General features: G+C 44.9%; 1 protein-coding gene across 3 annotated transcripts in view; it reads right to left on the bottom strand.

Annotated features, from left to right (window-relative positions):
• SLC37A2 (solute carrier family 37 member 2) overlaps window positions 1–15,055 on the bottom strand; it is a 52,489-nt gene extending 37,434 nt beyond the window's left edge. For 2 of the 3 annotated variants that reach the window (XM_054997755.1, XM_054997754.1), the window contains exon 1: window positions 14,721–15,055. In XM_054997755.1, the coding sequence (XP_054853730.1) occupies window positions 14,721–14,779 (59 nt within the window). In that variant the 5' untranslated portion in view covers window positions 14,780–15,055. The remainder of the gene's footprint in view (window positions 1–14,720) is intronic. The other variant, XM_054997756.1, reaches the window with a different exon arrangement.
• Between the last annotated feature and the right edge of the window lie 7,389 nt (window positions 15,056–22,444).

The following is a 22,444-nucleotide window of genomic DNA, read 5'->3' as shown; positions in this document are numbered from 1 at the left end:
ATTCCAAAATTTAAAATATACAAAAATGCTGCAAAACCCCATTAATCCTCCTCCCAAAAAATTGCCTCCCCATAAAAACTCTCACCAATAAAACGTCTTTAAAGCATCTTCTAAAAATTTCTGAAGATGGTGTCTGCCGAGGGAGCCTGTTACACAAGATATGAGCTCCTTTAAAGAAGGATGGGGCTCTAGTAGATACCAACTGGGCTAGTTTAAGCATGGGAACAACTAGATAGAAGAGGGCAATCAGGACACTCCACCAGTTTGTTTTAAGAGGTTGACACGAGGATCTTTGTAGCTTGGTTCTGCTGTGACGGTGTGTGTTTTTTCTTTAGGAGAACTTGCTCTGCTTGGGGATTTTCTACCTATCTGCTTTGAGGGCGTAGGAGTCTGGGATACCTGGTATCGGCCACAATAGTAGAACCCTCCCAAGTTTAAGTCTTGCTTCCTGGAAAAATGCTTAATAATATTCTGCAAAACACTTCCTCGGCTTCTGGTCCTAGCTTTTTGAGTGGTTGCAGTATCAGTGTTGTACAGCTCTTAGCACAAAAACACGTGTAAACTATCTCTGTAACCTCTATTACTCCAGGACAATCTGAGGATGGAGAAGGTGAAGGAAGAAACTCCTAAAGAGGCATACTGAATCATGCAATGCCTTGCCAGTTCAGCATTCACAGGCTAAGTTGCAAAACCTGCCCTGATATCACCGCAGGAGATCTCTGGGGAATCAGCGAAAGAGAAGATCTCAGAGTCCTGACTTTGAAATTGTACTATGACGCATAACAACTTTATCAGATGATTCGCCCGGTCTAGATCTCTTAACTTTCACTAGTAGAAATGGAAAACTCAAGAACTAACAAGTTGTTTTAAAGAATCAACATAATTCTATTTATTTCTCCCATTTTTAAGGATTCTACATGAGTAAATACTACACAATGTATTTTTATGAACAGCGAGCTAAACATTTAATATCTCCACTTCCCAACGTGCATTTATGAACTTAAGTAAATCCCAGTTTCTTAGACAGAAAAAGAAAAGGGGATAGGTTTTTAAAATCTGTTTTATCAATATCATTTAGAACGTGGGGGGTGAAATGCCATCAAGTTGCAGCCGACTTAAGGTTTTTAAGGCAAGAGATGAACAGAGATGGTTTGCCACTGCCTGCCTCTGAGTAGCGAACTTGAACTTCCTTGGTGGTCTCTCATTAGGCTTGCCTGGCAATTGGGGAGAGATGAACCAGTGGGGGGGGGTCCTCCAGTAATGAGCTGATGTCATGCCCTGTGCATCTGGAAATGACATCAGCACATTGCCAGGGATGCTCACATCACTTCCAGGCGCATGAGGATTTACATCAGTACATCAGGACACTGCTTGAGTGGCGGCAGGACGTGCCTGCTGGCAGCAGGGAATCCCCCACCAGCAATAAGCTCGTCTCCCATCCAAGTACTAACCAGGGTTGACCCTGCTTAGCTTCTGAGATCCAGACAGATCAGGCTAGCGTGAGCCATCCAGGTCAGGTGGATAATTCAGAATAGACACTATATTTCTCTTGAGTACAGAACAAACTGCAAGACAGTTAATTGGATTCTGATTGTTACAAATTCAACCACTGGTAAACAGTGCTTACATTTTAATTCAGGTCACATATTTGGTAACTGGTGTTTTGCTGCTGCAAGATGTTAGAGCCACGATTTCACTGACAGAGAAATTGATGTTTAATGTGATCTCTACCAACTGTGAAGTTATAAAATCTGGTTGGGAAACTTATCTTGGTCGTGAATTAAAGAAATGTCAGCGGAAGAAAAGATTTTGCTCAGGTCCCATGAAACTGGTTTGTGCCAGAACCAGCATTTAAGATTCTAAACGAGTGACACCTTGTCCCTGTGAAAGCACAATTTTTTTTTAACAGCTTTGGGAAAGGATGTCATGAACCTGGAACCTCCATGCTCATATAGTGGTTGTGTTCAGTTACTAAAGATCATTATCATTAATGACTTTACCAAATCAACGTTTTTAAGAACTTAGCCAAGCCCTCTTTTTGGGCTCTGTAGTATCCATTCAGAGCACTTATAGAGGGACAATGCCTGTGCAATTCCCCCAACTAATAAAAACATTAAAATGTAAGAGGAATCCTAATCAAAAGTCTTCCTTGTCCAGAATCCTGGTTTCCACAATTGTCAGACGAAAAGCAATACGGTGACTACGTTTTTGGTTTTTTTTAACTGAGTGACAGCCCTAGTATTTCGTTGTAATGTGAACTGTTTTTCCCTCTCCCCGAAGCCTTGAGGAAGGGATGGGGTAGAAAATAAACTAACCAACTAAATAGTTAAACATAATGACAGTGGGGAGAAGAAGATGTAAGACGAGTCACGTAATCAAGAAGTCTGCAGCTTGCTTTTGGTTCCTCTTTGTTTTTGGAAATTCTGGGGTCTGGCGAAAGGAACAATCAGCGTCTTTCCATTAGTCCAAGCAAATGAACCATGTTATGAATAAGCATGTTTCCAGCATCACAAGGGGAAATTAAAACACATGAGCATTGGCTTTGTTCAGCCTGTTGTGCACAGTTAGAGGCAGCAGAGTCACTCATTCCATCCTTCAAGGAAACAGGGATCTTGCCACCTTGCAAGACCCAGTTTTTCCAACATTAAACAAGGTACTGCCGTCTTTAAAGCCTGTGCTTGGGCAAGTTACCTGCAAAAAAACTGTACAAGTTTGGCATAAGGGCAATACTTCCTTACTTCACTGGATTTGTTCGAGTGGGGTTTTGTAACCTTCCAAAGAGACAGAAAGAAAGAACTGAGGATCAGACATGTCAACACAGAGGCATGCCATAATTTATCATTACATTTATAGATGAAAACTTCGAGCCTATGAACAAGTTCCATGCATGCTAGATAATCTCTGCCAAACAGCACGCTTCCTCTTGTGCTGGCATTTCTGTTTGCACAAGACCAATGGTTTTCAAAGAGCTTTGCACAGCTGGAACTGCTAGCACAAGAGAAAGGTGATCTGTGGCAAAGACTATTGAGTGTGCATGGAACTTGTTTCTGGGATCCAAGCCCAGCTTTTTTCCATTATGGAACGTAAGCCAGCATACCATTAGATTCCCTGGAAGTCTCTCATCCAGACACTGATCAGACCCAGACCTGCTTGGCTTCAGCAAGGAGGCTACATCATGCACCTGCCAATCATACTCTTGTTTAACAGCACCTTGCTCAATTTGGTTCTTGTATTTCATTATTAGAACTCTCACTCAGCAATAGAAACCAAATAATTTTTTTTTCCTCTCTAAAATGAGGAAAGGTTCGTTCGGCATTTGGTCTGTATCTTTTCAGTTTCTTTTTTAAATACTACAGTCTCTTTACATCACTTATCCCACAGTGGGAAAATGATAATCTTTTAGCATTTTTAATTCTCAACATGGCCACATCTAAGGATACTTAAATCCAGAGATTGGGGTCATGGAAAGACAAGCCAGATCTTTCTACAAACCTGAGAAAAGCCCCTGGTTTTCAGAAAATCTGAAACTAGAAAAAAACACAAACATGGCGGGGGGGGGGTTAAAACTCTCCAAAATGATAAGAAGCAGTGCCTATAGCTTTAAGAAATGAATGCCTTCAACGGCTGTTGCTAGGTGATTACAAGAGTATTGTCAGCTTTTAAGCATTGGTTTCTGACAGTAAAAAGCAGAGGGAGGGGGAAGGCCTTTTCCAGGACTCTTTAGGTCTTTGAGGGGGGACTCATCGGGGCCCAGTCTGGCAGCAGCCATAGAGGACTTGATACCATGTGACCTGCATGACTCACCCAGAACTGGCTGCTTACTACTGTTCAACAGCAGCCATCCCACAAAAGCTAGTGTGGTGTAGGGGATAGAGTTTCAGGCTAGGATCTGGAAAATCCAGATTCAAATCTTCCACTATGTGGTAGAAGCTCACTGGGTGACATTTGGGCTAGTTACACATTCTCAGCCTAGCCTACCTCACAAGGTTTTTATAAGAATAAAATGGAGGAGAGGAGAATGTTGGGAGTTGCTTTGGGTCCCCGTTATGGAGCAAGGGGGGTATAAATGAAGTAAACAGATAATAAATATAGCTGAAGATGGGGAGCAGATAAAAGGTCAATTAGTGGGTAGATGGGAAGGGTAGTCATCTCCTAGCTGGGAGATCCCATACCTCAAACCCCTGCCCCCCACCTCCGCTCAGCTGGGTGTCAGGCTGGGGACCTGGTACTCATTGGGAGGATGATCTATGTGCTCCCACTGCTAACGTGATGATGTAACTTCCGGAAGTGACGTCTTTGCATAGGTGATGGGTATGCTCCTGCACTTTGCGCAGCGCCAATACATTCCACTTGGGGCCAAAACTGTGGAGTTTGAGAGCATGACCGCTACTAGTGCAATGACATCACTTCCGGAAGTGATGTCATTGTGCCCTGCAGGGAGCACGCCCACTGCATGCTTGCTTGCTTGTGGCAGACGATTGCCGGGAGATTATCCACCACTGGTGGGCAACTAAAAACCCTACCTGGGCAGCAGGGGAGAGCCAATTTTTAGTGAATAACACCCTGCCCAATATGACCCATATCTTCCGTATCACGCCAGAAAATTATGTCATTTTCCACAGCGATGTGTGGATGCAGGAGCACAACTGCACTTTACACACATGCAAAAAGTAACCTGGAACCCCTTGAAGGCAGCAGGGAAATCTGAGGATATGGGGATTGTCAGGAGGAGGGAAAGAGGAAACAGTGTGAGGAGGCGGATACAGGAGAAAGTGAGGTGCCCCCCACCCCAGTAGTCCTTGCAGGTCCACTGCTATGCAACTGAGCCCAGCATAGAGGTTGCCAGTAGAGGCTACCAGGGGGAGGGAATGAGGAAAAGCAAAAGACAAAGGGACAGGTAGACTGGTGGGAAGGAAGCAGGAAAAAGGGAGAGGCTATGGGGGCTTTCAGGAAAGGGAAAGAGGGAGGGGCCAATGACATGCCCCCCCAAATCCTTGTGGGCCATCTGTGTGTAATTGTCAAAGTCCCCTGCCTGCTGCTATCTATGGCCTGTCCTAGAAACAATTCCATTATGGGTCTCTGTCAAATTCAAATATGAATGACATCAGGAGACCACATTAAGCATCTACTGAAGTTCATGCCCCATCAGGGGGCTTTCCACTAACCTCTGGAGACCCTTGAACCTGCTATTTTTCTTTATGCTATGTCTGCCCAGTTGCCTGCACCCTTTGAGAGAAGCAAAGATTTGTTTGCTAAGGAACACTTCAATGTCCACCAAAGAACCTCTATGTGTTCCAAAGTATTCTGGGAAGTGCTTTAAGGCACACAATTCAAAGCAGGTGAGCTCTGCTGGGCCTCCCCGTTGTTCTATGTGAACTAAGGAAGTACTATACAGCACTCCCAGCCTTCCTCTGCAGCTATACCTTCTATGAAAAGACTGGAGGTGGTGGGAACGTTCACATACCAAGATGCTTATCTGACACCAATGTCTTCTCATTGAGGAACCCTAAGAAGCTAGCACAGAACATCATCTGGGAACTAAATCTTTGAATCATATTGTCAGAGGTTTCCTTTGAATTGTGGCTGTCTCTAATTTATCCAGCCGTTCTACAGAAATGCCACGTGATTCAAAATGGCAATGTACGAATGAAGGATCTTTACGTTTGCAAACACTAAATTGCAGGAGTGGAGCATGCCTTGCTACAGCATTTGACTTGCTGTGCATTCTGCGTGTTATATTTTGCAGGAAATAACTAAGCAGTTTCTATTTTTCATTATCAGTTCATTTCACTTCTGCTTTCAAAGAAAATATGAGAGTTGGATCTACATAACTATATATGTCTATGGATTATTTACAGTAGTTCTTGGTTAATCTGACTCTGTGGAGCTACGCATACAGGTATTGTCAAGTTTTGGTCTACTTAGTAAAAATGGGAATATGCTCAAAAATGTTCCTGGAGGGGTTACCACTTTCCTTCTTTCCTTTCTTTAGGTAATTATTTAAGTATTTGTTACTCAGAGCTGGCAACCCTAATCCTTATGCATGTAGTCCCTGGCATCTCTACTTAAGCATTTTGGTAGCAAAGTGCCTATCTGTTCAGAGGTGCTGGAAGCAAGAAGCAGAGATCTGGCTGAAATGTGGCTCATTAAAGGATTTCATTCTGTCACTTCACCAATCAGGGCACCAACCTCATCCAGAGCACATGTAGTAAGAATAGAGGTGCTTTCCTTATCACATCTCAGCTTGCCTTCCTTACATGCAGACAGTCAACCCATCCAACAGAAAGCCTGCCTTAAGGGATATTCTTGCACATCCTCGTCACCGGACTTGTACTTTCTCCATCCCCTGGAAACTACAACAGAACTTCCATTGCATTTGTTTTTCTGTTAACTACATGTTAGATTGCTGAACTTACAAAAGACAGAGTTGAGCAATTAGAAGGGGCAGAAAGAGAGAGAGAAGAGAGAGAAATTGATCAATTTGCTTTGCTGGAGTCTACCTTGGAAAGGAGCAAGCTACACACAAGAGGCTATCGATAAATCCCCCAGGATTAAAGCAGTGTGATAAGTGGGTGAATGCATAACCAAGAGGTCACAGACAGTGTCAGGTAAAGGTCAGTAACATGGAAGCATTCGTGAGAAGCCACAGTTCCAATCCATTCTATGCTAGTCAGACTTCATCTGGAGTACTGTGTCCGGTTTTGAGTGCCATAATTTGGATCGGTTTTAGAAGAACACAAGAGAGATGGTTGGTGGTCTGGAAAACAAAGTTCTGTGAGGAAAGGCTGAAGGAACTGGTTATGTTTAGCGTGGCAAAGCGAAGATTGACAAGGGATATAATCATGCTCCTCAAATACCAGAAGGGCTGTCCCAGAGAAGAAGACAGGGTCTTGTTCTCCGATGATTCAGAAGGGCAAGACTGGATCTAATTACAGGAGGAGAGATTTCAGCTACACATTAGGAGCAATTTTGTGCGGGAAGGAACATCTCAACAAAGGAATAAATCGTCTAAACATGGGAACAAAAAGTGGGTTGCGATAATCTCAAGGGCAGGTTGCAAGACCAGGAGGGAAGAGGAGGAACAGAGTGAGGTGGGAGAAGAGAACGACAGAGGCTCAATGGTAAATTTGAGTTTGCCTCCATATAGTGTGCCAAATGGCCATGAGAATACAGCCTGTTGCTCACTTATGCTATTTAGTTATAAATACTAAACATGAAAAATAAAATCATGACTTTGTTCAGGGTTAACTGTGGTATAAGATTACTGAAATTTATGCTGCGGGGGGGGGGGGGGAGTCGCGGGAAATTACTTTGAAGTGACCAACATTGGCTGCCCCTCTGGATTGGAACTATTTGAGCACAACTCTTGTTTTTCTCTGGTAATAATTCCAGAGGGGCAGTGGAGTGTATTGCATCCAAAATGGCAGGACCTACACAAAATAATAAATGGGCATAAATTTAACATTAGAAGAGTAATACTCATAAACCTGTGGGAGGAGAACACTTCAGCCTACCAGGACACAAGGTTATGGATCTAAAAGTCACATTTTTCCACTGCCCCCACCTACAAATCTTCAAAGGGAGACTTGTGAAGCTGCTGAATTAGAATTCGTAAAGAGGTTTGACTCATTCTGTCTCAACAACTCATGGTTTTAATTGTAGCACTTTCACGGACCTTTGCTATTGCTCAACATGTAAATCACATGGCCAACTTTATTCAAATATAAATTATCTGTACTCTTAAGGTGCATATTTTCATTTATGCACATGGACTTTCTTATACTGGTCATTTCTTCAGCTCATGCTCTGAATTTTGGTGTCACTTGGCTCTTTTACTTTTATAAGTACATAATGAAGTGTATAATTAGGCTTTCCTATCTTCAGTCAATGGGTTAATTAGGTAAAGTTGGGTGTGACTTTTCCATAGCCTGGGATAATTTAAGAAGGGGGAGAATGCTTGGAAGCAGAAGGGAAGAATAAACCCTGCTCCTGACCCAGCACTATCAGGATGGGATGGGATCCTTTGCTCGAATGATAAAAGTGAAAGAGCCACGAGTCACCCACTACAAAGGGAAGGTTCGGGTGGAGGTGATCTGAGAAGCTGAGACTGATGTCATAAATGCAGAGGCGATACGTTGAACTTTATTTATTTATAACCTGCCTTTCTCCCCAATGGGGACTCAAAGCAGCTTCCATTGTTCTTTTCTCTTCCATTTTATTTTCACAACAACCCTGTGAGGGAGGCTAGGCTGAGAGCGTGTGACTGGCCCAAGGTCACCCCGTAAGCTTCCAAGGCAGAGTGAGGATTCAAACTTGGCTCTCCCAGATCCTAGTCTGACACTCTAACCACTACACCACACTGGGTGTCTTCATTTACTTCTAAGTTCATTCACCATTTAGCTTATTCTACATACACAGGCAGCCCTTTGCTTATACGGCTATGCTGGTACATCTCTCTGACTCTGTCCCTCCTCAATATTTTGTTTTTCATGCAAAGCAACAGCAGAAAGGTGGGTAGGGCTTTAGGTTGAGGGGCAGATTGGTGGGGGAAGAGGCATTGTAACCCTTTCCTTGCCACCTCTTGTACATACTCCAAATTTCACCTCATCCATATATTGTTTTTCTGTCCACAAGGGAAAAGACACAGGCCCTATGTGCTTTTACCCCTTGGGGAGAAAATAGGGTTGCCAGTCTCCAGGAGGCAGCTGAAGATCTCCTGGAATTACAACTAGTCTCCAGGTGACAAAAATCAGTTCCCCTGGAGAAAATGGCTGCCTTGGAGGGTGGAATCTATGGCATTATGCCCAGCTGAATTCCCTCCCCTCCCTAAACCCCACCCTCTCCAGGCTCCACCCCCCAAATCTCCAGGAATTTCCCAACATGGACCTGGCGACCCTAGGAGAAAATCACCCAGGGAGGTTCTAAGTGAACTGGTTAAAGAGACATTCCCACCTTACAATCCACCAGGAGGTGCTTGTAGCTGCCCTGTAGGGCCCCAGGAAAAAAAATCATCACCACCATTACCATATAGCGGGAATACATTTTTGATACCATCCATTTACAAAACACCATGAAAATGCCATCATCACTGCCTGCCTCCATTTTGTAAACAGATGGCATCAAAAACCGCACGAGGAAGCCAGCAGCCTTCTGTGAGTGTTGGCTATTTTAAAGACGTGTGAAAACGGCCATTCCGCTGCGCTATGTACAAAGTAAATCCCAGGAAGGAAATATTGTTTATCCCAAAAGTGTTGCCATCATCATTTAGTCCTGAGGCTACCTCAGCTTTTTCCTAGCCCTCTCTGTAGAAAGACAAGTCTTACTTGGCCAAAGCACACAGTAGCCCTATATCTGATTTATTATTAACTTCATTTATAGCCCACCTTTCACACTGAGACCCAAAGTGGGTTATAAAAGGTGATTTTAAAAAGTTCAGTGCCAGATGGAGCCTCCTTTGAAGCCAGAAAGCCAGTCCTGAGGCCAATATTTTGTTGAGCATAATTTCTCAAGGTCTGGCTGAGCCGCAACATGAGGGGAATATCAGTCTTGAAAGTTATGCACAAAATCAGGCTTAATTTTAGATGCCACAGAAATAGAAGAGAGATGCAAAGCCAATGTGCTCTAGTAAAGTCATCCAGCACAGACACTCTAGAGTGCGTTCAGGAGAAAGTAAAGCGAGAACCCAAGAATGCTGGGTTCTCGCTGGGTATCTGCTGCTTTCGGTTTGGTACCATCCCCGGGACTAAGAGCAGAAACCATTAGACATGAAATGGTCCTAGGCTGAGAACGGAAGAGCACAAAACTGTAGCAATAGCAGATACCAGAATCCAAGGCAATTTTCTGAGGATGAAATGCTGGAGGTGCAGGAAATACAACAGCAGTCCGCAATTGCAAAGGAATCTGGGCTTCCCAGTCATGTGCCCTGAGGGAGCCAGACGCGCAGGCTAAGAATGTGGAGTACAGGAAGGGAGGTGGTCTGAGAGTACTCTCGGAAAAGAAAATGTGGGTCATCATGGCAGATGACCTGTTCAAGAGCCAGCATGGTGCAGACCAGGATTGAGGAGACCTGGTTTAAATCCCCACTTTGCCATGGACGCTTGCTGGGTGACCTTGAGCCATTCCTTCTCTCTCACCCCAGCCTACCTCACAGGGTTGTTGTGAGGATAAAATGGAAGAGTAACAGTGTAGTAAGTTGATTTGGATCCCCATTGGAAAAAAAAGGTATCCATATCTAAATAAAGACATAAAGATGATCTCCTTGTGTAAAGCAATGGCAAAGGGTGGGTGGGACTAATGTTACTGGGGTACAGATTGACATCTCAGCCCCGCTAACCTTGGATGGAGCAAAAAGATTTTGTATACCTGAGCCGTATCATCAGTGCTAGGATGTTAATGGACAGTTGTGGGACTTGAATTTTCAGAAGCTAGCAGAAGAGTGATGCAACAGATTTAAAATGAAAATGAGGCCATTCGGAAAATATACAAAGTATGCTAGACATAAAGCTGGATACTAGCGGAATGCCTTAGTGGGTGGTTGCCACTCATAGCCTGCTTTTCTCTGTTTGAAAGCCACAATCACTGAACTAGACTATGTTTAATATACAAGTGGAGGTTCCCAACCAGAACAAAAAGTAACTTACATTCTGGTTGCAAATCTAACACGACTGGAGAAAGTCCTATTTTGCATGCATGCTCCTTTTCAGTCTTTGAGTAATGCCAAAGGTGTATGTGCGGGAACTTCCTCTGGCAGAGAGGCAGGGAGCGGGCCAGCCCAGTACATACATGCTTGTTCTCCTTTCCCACGAGGCGAGTGCTTACATGACTGGGACATCTGCGTAAGGCTACTGAGTCAGATTGCTGGTCTAATCCACACTACCTCGGAGCGTCCCGGCGTTGTGCTAAATGTTCGCTAAACACCTGGAAGTATAGCATCTTTCAAGCGCAATTTCTAAATCGCGCTAGAAAGACGCTATACTTCTGGGTGTTTAGTGAACATTTAGTGCAACACAGGGACACGCCGAGGTAGTGTGGATTCAGCCCAGATGGCATCCAACCAATGAAGCCAGTGTGGTGTAGTGGTTAGGGTGTTGAACAAGGATCTGGGAGACTCAGGTTCAAATCCCCATTCTGTCATGGAAGTTCAGTGGGTGGACCAGTCAGCCTAACCTACCTCATAGGGTTCTTATGAGGATAAAATGTAGGAGACGAGAATGATGTAAGTCGTTTTAGGTTCCCATTGGGGAGAATGATGTGGTACAAATGAAATAAATAAATAAATTTACTGTTTCTTGACATTCCTTCCATTCTCTGCTAGTGTGGCATAGTGGTTAGCAGTGGACCAAGGAGAGCTGGGTTCAAATTGCGCCACTCTTCTAATAAGCTCATTGGTTAACCTTGCATTAGTCCACCTCACTTTTTCAGCCTAATTTACCTCAGATACCTTGTGAAGACAGAACTGAAAATATGGAGCCATATACATAACTCTGTGTTCCTCAAAAGAAAGGTGGCTTTAAAAAATCAAATAGTCTCAGCCAAGTTTCCTCTCTTTCAGGGAAGTAGGTGCTGTTAACTTCCTGACATAAATAAGCCCTTCTGAGCTGACTCGGAGGACTAGAATCAATGTCTGCAGGAGACCAGTCCAAAGGTATGGTGTGCAGAACAACTGCAATTTGATAACTTGCAGAAGCATTATGAAGTAAACCATAAACCCCATGGCATTTGAGTTGATATGCAAGTCCTATCTGTTTAATCGGACAGATCCTGCACTCACTGGGAGACGAACGAGCAGTTGTGAATCAGCAATAAATTGCTTACTTGCAAAATCTGATGTGAACATTCTTGCAAAATGCTTTGTGTGTATCTATTTATGAGCAGCTTAATCTTTTATAAATAGCATTCTGGAGAGATGATCAGATCACTGTACAATGACATTTGGAAACAGAGAGACAGGACTCTTTGCGATCACATAACTATCTGAATATTCAGCCTTTGAAGGTAGGTGTGATCTCTACCATGAACCACAGCAAATGCTTACCACAGAAAGCAGGCTAATTACCAGGGTCAGGAGTAATTAGACTGAGATTAGATATCTTCCTAACGACGATGCAATATCCTTCGCAAGTTGTTAAGAAAGCCACACTAGATAAACACATGTGCCTCTTCCTAGTCTACGGCACTCAAGCCAGAAATACATTTTTCTGACATCATCTGAACAAGTGAGATCAAAGTGAGCTGACCCAACTGAAGAGGAAAAGATCTGTTTCATGTTAAATTATGGGCACTGAATAGAACCCAGCAGAAAGAAGGTTCTATGCTTGTAAACTGCAGTGAGCAGATCTGCTGAATTGCAAATCTAGGACAGTGGATGTTCATGCCAGTTTAACACACACATTAATAGAATACCATTGCATAGCTTGCATTGCTTTGAGACTCCAAAATTGGATTGCTCTTTCCTGAAACAAATGTGTCATCAGGTTAAGGATTACAAACCAGGCCTTCTGGTTTCCCAAACCATCTCTGCTTCTAGCTTTAGGCCAGTTTGGATGCTTCACATCCATGGAAGTGCTTTGGAATGTTTCCCGTGAAGCAGTATATAGACAGAAAAAGTCTCACTGGAACAGGAATAATCTGCAAGCCAGCAGGAGCGTATAGGAACCCAGTGTTCTGATCATGAAACTTCCCTATAAAATCCAACATAACATGTACATCACTACAGAAATCAAATCAAAATTCTCCTGTGACCCCAAAAATTAAACAAGAAATTGCTCTTAAAGTGACAGTAGTAAGTGAACATTTAATGAGTGAAGGGAGGCACTGGACTTCTTCAAGGCAGCATGTCCTCTTGGCCCCGTCCTGCTGTGCTACTTCATATGAACACCAGAAATAGATGGCCTGGGGTGAGAAACTGGACTGGTGTACAGAGGCTGTACTGAAACAGACCGGCACATACACAAAGGATCTTTTCAGTGAGGTGCAGGGTGAGATACCTGCTTATTCCACGCCCTGCATCTCATACATGTTGTCCTTCCAGGGAAGAAAACATGAAAGATGCAAAGCCCATTCATAAGATCTTAAAAGCATACTGCATCTTGGTTTCTCTCCCAAGGGGACAAGGGAAAACTGTGCAAGAAGAGGTCAAGGCAAACGCAACGAATGTTTTCAAAAGCCAGTTGAATCCCGCATAAGCAAGCAAGAGCTTTCCATCCCTCTTGTATAAATGAAACCCCCTCTTTTCCTCGCGGAAGCTGATTGCTCCTCTTGGACAGCAGATTGAACAGACGCTGGACAGCATGCTGAACATGACCTCCCCTTCCCCCTCCCAGTCCTCGCAAGCCCTGGTCTTTGTCAGGAGATGTGGGCTACAAGTTAAGACTATTCCCCCTCTTAAATGAATACCTTCATTGAGTGATGTCAAAGTATCCCATCTCCGTGGATTTTCACCAGTGATGCTGAGAACGCATTTGGGACTGGAATTTCTCCACCTGTGAAGTCCTTTTCAGACATCAGAATCATATGTACAGGGCACCCATCAACCATGCACAACAGGAGCGCACGCTACCCATGATCCTAACAATACACACTGTCTCCGTGTTGTGTGAACAGGGCCCGTGTGCATACTTACCATGTGTGTACAGCCTGTATGTTTGAATACAAACCTTGAAAAATCTAGCAGCCGGTTCAGGCATATTGAAGCTGTACCTGTATAGTACAGGTACAGCATTGCCCCTGTTCACACAACAAGGCAACTGCACATAGTAGGAGAATTGCGGGTATTGTGTGCTCCATTATGCGGGCTCCAAGAACATGTGACTGCAAATATCTGAAAAGGATTCAAAGAGAGCCATTTGGATTCAGAATCTGAGCCTCAGGAGGTTTCCCGTCTGATTCACAAACAACGGTGAGAAAATGCGGCCCTTGGTTTCAGATACGTTGGCGTGAAAATGTCCCACGTTCCCACCCGCTCTCGTTCATGAATAGTCACTCTTCTTATGGATTTCACATTCTGACATGAATCTCTGTGGTTTGTGCATAAATAGTCCCCAGTCCAGCAGCCTCCCTCCCCAAAAGGGAACAAAATGGAAACAAAACACCAAAACATTATGTCAGAATCCAGGCCGGGAAGCCGCCACACAGCATCTCTGCAGCATCTCTGTTGAGAAAGGCGCATTGTTTGCCTGAGGTCAGCGCGCTCTTTGTTACAGTCAAACGAGACAGAACAACACAGTTTCGGGTGGGTGGCTGCCGCTGGCCTGCAGTAGAACAGCAGGGTGGGAGAGTCCGGTGGCACCTTAGGGGCCAACATGATTTTTCAGGGGGATGAGCTTTCCAAAGTCAAAGCTACCTTCTTCAGATACAAGTAAAAATCTCCATTTCTATTCTATTCTCTGAAGAAGGGAGTTCTAACTCTCGAAAGCCCACCCCATGAAAATCCAGCTGGTCTGTATGCTGCCGTGGACTCAAATCCTGCTGCGCTCCAGAACAAAAAAGATTCGTATGCAGGACTCTGGCGCGGCCGGGGGCAGCTCAGCCAGCCGGGCTGCGGCAACCCGATCCGCAGGGCGTCTTCCCTCTCCGCCCCTGCCCGCCGCCAGCGCCCCCATCCCCATTCCAATCCTGACCTCCGGATTTCTCCCTCTCCCGCGCCGCAGCCCCCAGGGCCAATCCCAGCCCGGCGCCTAGCTGGGGGAGCACAAAGCGGCCCACTCGCCTCTCCCCCTTACCAGCTGTCCCTGGGGAAGGAGCGAAGGAAGCGGATCCCGGGAGCGGGGATGGCTCTCATGGTGCTCCAGCAGCCTTAGGCAGGAGCGCGCCGAGCGGAGGCAAAGCAGAAGCCGGCGAGGGCTGGCCGCGGCGACGGGGAGAGCGGGCGGGCGGGGACGATCAGGCCGCCGGGCTCTGCTTTGTTCCCGAGATGGTGGCGTCGGGCGCGGGCGCTGCTCCGAACTCGGCCGCGGCCGGCGTTTAAATGCGCCTCCGGAGCCCGGCTGCCGGGCACATGCCCGTGATCCCAGCCAGCTCCCCGCCCCGGCGCGATCGGGCAGGGCAGGGCAGGGCAGAGGAAAGTGCCGCCCGCTCACCCGCCCGCCGCGGGGCCCTCCTCCCAGCAGCTGCGCCGGCCGCCTGGGCGAGTCACATGCTGCGCGGCGGGCGCAGAGCCCACGCGGCGCGGCGGCTTCCAGGCGGCGTGTCTTGACCGCGCAACATTCCTTGCACACGTTTTGCTGGGCTGAGCCTCAGAAGCGGAGTCTCGCTTGCGATCCGGGCTCTTCAGACCCGGCGGCCAAATGGGACGGGGTTCTTGGTGAAGGTCAGGCACCCAAAGAAGCTCAATCGAGATCCACGTTTCCTTTCCTAACTACAGGTGTTATATTACCCCATAGCAAAGCTGGGGAGATAAGATTATGGCTGGCGCTCTTATCTTAGGTGTTTTGCAGAGAGATGTCACAGATCGTTCTGTTTCGTGGCCTTTTGGCCCCGGCTGCTTGGCCTCTGATTTGAGGATAATGAGGGCGATCATAGACTGGTTTTTTTTTTTTTAACTTCCTACCGTTTCTCCCAAGAGCTCAGAGCAGATCGCTCCCCAGTTGTATCTTCACAGTAATCCTGCAAGGTGAGTTAGGCTGAGGTGTGTGTATTATGTGCCATCATGTCACTTCTAACGTATGGCGACACTATGAATGAAGGACCTCCCTGATCCTCCCTGAGCCTGCGAAAGCGGGGAGGGCGGAATATAAATATAATAAATTAAATTAAATTAAATTAAAAGTCCTATCATTAAAGCCTTGTTCAGATCCTGCAAACTGGAGGATGGGGCTTCTTTGATTGAGTCCAGCCATCCTATTTTGGGTCTCCCTCTTTTCCTGCTGCCTTCCACCTTTCCTAGCATTATTGACTTTTCCAGAGAATCTTGTCTTCTCATGATGTGACCAAAGTTCGATTGCCTCAGTTTTGTCATTTTAGCTTCTAGGGAGAATTCAGGCTTGATTTGATCTAAAGCCCACTTGTTGGTCTTTTTGGCCATCCACGGTATCTGTAGTACTCTCCTCCAGCACCACATTTCAAAGGAGTAATTTTTCTTCCTGTCTGCTTTCTTCACTGTCCTACTTTCACATCGGTAAATAGATCAAAATGGGTAACCATGTTAATCTGTCTGTAAATATTTCCCCCATTATTTGTTTCCATTATTTAACATCTTGCCGGATTTACTAACCTACACTCCATTTAGATCTTGATAAAAGTATCTGCTGACAAAGGGTGTACTCTGTTCAGGTTTTCACAAGGTAATGTTTATGCACAAAATGTATATCCTGCCTTTCTGCCTGGTCATCTAAGGCAGCTAACAAAACAGTTTCAGGTGCATAGTCGTTTGGGTCTGCACTGCAGTCAAAGAGCAAGATCCGGGTCCAATAGCATCTTAAAGACCAATTAGATTTCCAAAGTTTGAGCTTTCGCGAGTGGAGCTTTGACTCTTGAAAGCTCATACCTTGGAAATCTAGGTGGTCTTTGATGTTTGATTGGATCTGTACAGTTAAAAAAGACCATTATAAAAATCAGAAAACCAAAGCTAAAATACATATGTAAAAATACAGATGCAGCACTTAAAACAGGGCAGGTAGGAGGGGGTCACTGAGAGTCTCTCTACAGGAGTCGCCTTGGTGTATGTTTGTCAAGTATAGGGAGATGCAGTGTAAGCCGGGAAGTGCAGTTTAAAGAGACAGAGCCTGTGGAGATTGCTCCTCAGAGGGTTTGATAATTTCATCTTCGCCTCCAGGAAGGCTCTGTCAATTTTACCTGTCCAGTCTAAAACTGAGATCGCAACCAGAGGGCAGCAAGGAATGGAAATGGGCTGCAGCTGCCTTCCAGATCTGGGCTTGGCTCTAGAGAGGTTATAATGGGCTGAAGTTTCCCTTCTGGCATTTCACAGCCCTTCCCACAGTTCTAGTGTATAGCAAAACCTTTGCCCTGCTGCTGGCTCTGTCTTTCTAAACTACCCTTCCTGGCTAACATTGCATCTCCCGACATGCTTTCTTCACGTGTCAGATGTCTTGTGTAAAGAGTCTCAGAGGGAATGCCAGACAAAACAAAAAAGTTTTGATAGAAGGGTGACGACAAATATCCCTGGGGAAGGAGGTCCATTAAGTTTGGTGCCATGTCCAAGAATGCCTGCTCTTGGGTTGCCACCCATCTGACCTCAGTACTGAAGAAGATGACCATGGTAGTCAGCTAGGTTCATATGGGAGTATGCGGTCCTTCAGGTATGCCAGTCTCAAACTGTATAGGGATGTTCCCAAATTGTATCTGAACACATGAAGCTGTCTTAGACCAACATCTCCAGGTAGTAGGGGATAGGAAAGACCTCCACCTGAGAGCCTGGACTGCCACTGTCAGTCAGGGCGAACAAGCCTGGACAGAACAATGGTCTGACTCTATAGTTCTGTACATATGACCCCTTACGTGCATTGTCTGAACGCACCGAGAGGAAGAACAGACGTAAATGTTCTGGCCCCGCTTCCACATAATCAACGTCGTTGCACCTACATGCAGAGGCAGTGTCCACACATATGGTCCCTCCTTGGGATCAGGGACGCAGCTTTCTGCATGTTGCTGATCACGGCGGATGGAGCATACATATGACCTCATGAGCTGGTGGAGGCAGAGGGCAGGGCCAACAATTCATGCCTGCTTTCCCTCTCTGTGTGTTCAGTCATCATGTGGAGGGGTTGTGTGTACATGCCTTAAGTGAAGCTGATCCATGTGTTCACAAAGGAAGGGTGCATGTGTGCCCCTCAATTGACCAAGTTCCTGTCCATCAAGAGCAAACTCAGGTTTGGTTGTGATACTCAAATTGAAACTTAGTGCCCAAGGAGGTTAAAATGCTCCCTGCATTGATTTCTGAATATTTCTGTTTTGAACATCTGACTGAAGGTAGAGAACGGTAATTTAAATAAGCCCTATGACACTAAACAGAAACGAGAAGAGAGTTTCTCCAAAGATTTTTACAAGCAGTGTTTTACACAGTTGGCAAGAAACCAGAAAATGCCCACAAAGATTAAATTCTATGTTTTGCAATGTATTTTTATGAGATGCCTCAGTGGAATTTTCCCCAAAGCCTTTAAAGGTGAAATAACTATATCCACTAACCTTCTGGTTGTATTAATCTTTTAAAATATACCGTTCTGTGCTATTTGTATAGTTGTACAATCCAAAAACTGAAGTTCCTGTCTAACAATAGCAAATATTAAATACTATAGATACTAAAACAGGGTATATCTCCCCAAATACCTACACGCTAAAGAAATATAATGTTGGGAAACAATGGGTTTACATTATTGATTCAGACCAAATCTTTCTTGTCTCAACCTGTCCTTCCCCACTTCTGTCATTTTTCCTATAAATATTCACAAAATGATTTCCTTTCCATATATCTGAAGAAGGGAACTGTAACTTACAAAAGCTCATATTGAAATAAATGTCAGTCTTTAACGTGCCACTGAACATTTGTTTTATTTTGCTACAACACACTAATACGGTTACCTCTCTGCAATTACATTGTTGAAAACATATTGGTCTGCATTCAAGCCCATTCAAGGGCAGTGAAATTTTTGAAAGGGAAGCAAAGATTTCCACGATTCCCGCTCTGTGGAAGTCCTGGACAGGTACCTAGGTCTTAAAAAATGCAAGAGTGCTTAAGTTTTCTTAACTTTGTAGCTGTATATAGGCCAATAATATAAAGCCTTCTTTAAACTTTTGGACTGGTTTACATGAGAATAGATGAAAAGCACAGATGGATCAGACCAAAGGCCCATCTAATGCAGACTCTTGCTTCCCATGGTGGCCAATCAGATGTCTTCAAGTAAGCCCAAAAGCAGGGCATGTCGGCAACGACCTTTTTGAGTTGTTGCAAGGGTCGCAGAGTATCTCACCAACAAATTCTCAGCTGAGTTGCATGGATATGTGAGTGCACGAGAGAGTGAGAAATAGCCACTGGCACGTTTGGAAAAGATGCAGCCCCTTTCAAAACCAAAGTCCAGTGGCACCTTAAAGACTAACCGTGCTGTCAGTCTTTAAGGTGCTGGGCTCCTGTTTTGTTTTGCAGGAACCCCTTTTCAGACATTTGTTTGTTTAAAACATGTATCTCCCAAAGGATCTGAGGCATTCTAGGGGAATAGAATGAATCTACTTAGGAGGAGGAGTGGAAAGTATTGCACACTGAAATGTATGTGTAGAGCCCACAGATATGGAAGTGTGTACCCCTGGGGGTCTTTCTCTGCACAACTGGGAACCTTTAAAAAGGAAATGTTTTACTTATTTATTAATCAAAACTTTTATATCTTGTCTTTCTCCATGGTTCGAGGAAGTTTACAGTGCCAATAACAATAAAAACCCCAATTCCCTCCCAACCTCATAAAAACGAATCAAGGCTAATAAAATGAAACACAAGGTTTTGACCACATGGCAAGAGTGCATGTGTTTGTGTGCATGGCAGACATGAAGGATGGAGAAGCTGAAGCTATAAGCCACTTCCACCCCCCACCCCCCAACAAGTGTTTGTTATATCCCTTAGAATATTTGAAAAGAGCTAGCAAAAAGAGAGCAGAGAGTTTCTTAGGTGGAACAGGGACACAGCTTTAAGAGTCTGCCCAAGATACCTTCTAGGGAGGTTCTGCCTCATGGGAAGGGTTTTTTGCCTCCTTTTATAATGTGCTTCTTACCCTGTCAACAAAGCAAATATCACAAAAACTTTCACTTCCAAAGGAAACAAAACCTGGCAATGCTGACCCTAGATCACACAGCTCAGGGAATGTTTATGTGACCCAACCGTGTGAGTAACGGACAGTTGCAGAAGCCTTGTCCTCAGAACCACACACTATTGGGAAAGTGTAACATTAATTTGGCCCCTGCTGAGTCCTTTAAATGTTAACCCAGCTATAAGGAACTTGCTCATGGAAAAGGATATACCTGGCTCCAACTTCAGGGTGGGTTTTTCACCCCTCTCCCCCTATACTTCAGGCAGGGTTGGGTTTTTTTAAAAAAAACCTTTTCAGACATTTCACATATTGATCCATTAAATAAATACCTGACTGTATCCAGGAGCTAATAAATGCTTCTCTCTGGGAGGGTGTAGTTCCAACCTCTTTGAAAGAGGCATAAGGAGAAGGTATCTCTGGACCCAAATGGCCCAAATAACTACTGTCCTCTGGCTAATGTTTTATTTTTGGGCAAGGTGCTCAAGCAGCTGGTGGCTATGCAGTTTCAGGCAGTCTTGCAGGAGATAAATGATCTAGACCCTATTTCAAGCTGGATTCAGGCTTGGCTTTGGGATGGAAAGTGGCCTTGGTTGCCCTGCCTGATCACTTCCACTGGGAGAATGACGGGGGGAGCGCATCCATGTTGATTCTCCTAGACAGGGCTTTTTTTCTGGGAAAAGAGGTGGCGGAACTCAGTGGGTTGCCCTCGGAGAAAATGGTCACATGGCCAGTGGCCCCGCCCCCTGATCTCCAGACAGGGGAGTTTAGATTGCCCTCCGCACCGCTCCAGTGGTGTGGAGGGCGATCTAAACTCTCCTCTGTCTGGAGATCAGGGGGTGGGGCCACTGGCCATGTGACCATTTTCAAGAGATTCCGGAACTCCGTTCCCCTGCGTTCCCGCTGAAAAAAAGCCCTGCTCCTAGACCTCTCGGTGCCTTTTGACACCATCAACTGTGATAGCTTTCTGAAAAGGCTTGTTGGGTTGGGAGTGTGGGGCAACATGCTTTGGTAGTTCCACTCTTATTTGACCAACCAGAAGATGACTGCTTCTCATCCCCGTGGCATTCATGTTGTGGGCTCCTGCAGATTCCATCTTGTTCCCCATGCTATTTAACATCTACATGACACTGCTGGGAAAGGGATTTGGAGTGAGGTTTCACCAATATGCAGAGGACACTCAACCCAGCTCTGCTTCTCCTTAACAACTAAGCCAGGTGGATCTGTGGAAGTCCTCCTGGACAGGTACCTGGAGAAAGTAATGGGATGGATAAGAGCCAATAAACTGAATCTCAGCCTAGATAAGACTGAGGTGCTGTCGGTCAATGGAGAAGCTGCTGAAGGACTGCAGCAGTCTATCATGAAAGGGGCCTGAAGAAGCTGCCTGAAGAAGCATGTTTGTAGCTTGAGGATGATTGGCTTACAGTTGGAGGATTGGATCTCCTTTGTAGCCTGTAGCACTTTTTATCAGCTCCATTTACTTTGCCATCTATGACTGTTCCTTGAAAAGCATGACCCAGCCACAGCGATCCATGCTCTGATCACATCCAAGTTAGATTACTGTAACGTACTCTGTGGGGCTGCCTTTGGAAACAGTTTGGAAACTTCCAATTGGTCCAACATGGGGCAGCTGAGCTACAGTCAGTGGTTGGTTACAAGGGATCGTGTCACACATCTATTTCTGGACAAAATTTAAGCTATCAGCTCTTCCTTTAAGGCCCTAAACAGCTTGGGAGCAGGAAACCTGAAGGGACCATCTTCTCCCATACTATCCATCCCAAAAGTTAAGAACTGTCTCTCAAGCCCTGCTCTGTACTCCTGCCTTCAAAGTTGAGCCCAGTGACACAGTGTTTTCTGTTGTGGCACCTTGCCTCTGCAATGCCCGCCCTCTTGAGGCTCACCTGGTGGCTACTCTATTTTCTTTTAGGTGCCATCATTTTTATTAGGGATTTTATCATCATTTTTATGGTCCGCTTCAGTTTTATGGATAGTTTTTGTGCTGCTTATGTCCACCAGTTTGTTTTTAATGGCTTGTTTTTAATGTTGTGATTTGGTTTTAATTATAAGCTGAATACACAAAGGGACCGCAGGTCCCAGGAGACCAAACAACAATATATGCATTTTAATAATCAAAGTGCAAGTGCGATGTGCAAATTTTCAAAAGAGGCTATCAATTATATTCTACTTCATGCGTATTAACAGAAATTCAGAACCAGTGCTCAACAGTCCAGTGTTGCAATTCCTATATGATAAGCACCAAGAGTCTGCTCCAGTAAGTGCTGAATTCGTATGATGCAAAGTCCGGTATTAAATCCGTTGTTTCTTCTTCCTGTAGACAAAAGCCGTCAGCTGAAGACAACGGTGGTAACGCCACGGGAGCCGAGATGGAAGATAAGGTCTCCTGGGTTGTTGGCAACGGATGCGCCAGCAGTTATAACAGCCCATTTCACGTTGTTATGCTTTATCAAGCCATCATTTATCACATCTTCTTCAACAAGTGTCTTCACAATTCAGCATTGGCAAGTATCTTCCTAACGTTCATACGCATGGAGTAGAATATAATTGATAGCCTCTTTCGAAAATTTGCACATCGCACTTGCACTTTGATTATTAAAATTCATATATTGTTGTTTGGTCTCCTGGGACCTGCAGTCCCTTTGTGTATTCAGGTTGTTGAGACCAGTCCTTCCAATTGTTTT

The sequence above is a fragment of the Eublepharis macularius genome, chromosome 14 (genome assembly GCF_028583425.1).
Source record: "Eublepharis macularius isolate TG4126 chromosome 14, MPM_Emac_v1.0, whole genome shotgun sequence".
In the NCBI taxonomy this organism is placed as follows: domain Eukaryota; kingdom Metazoa; phylum Chordata; class Lepidosauria; order Squamata; family Eublepharidae; genus Eublepharis; species Eublepharis macularius.
Note: the sequence above shows the minus strand (reverse complement) of the source record. Positions and strands in the feature narration are given on the sequence as shown.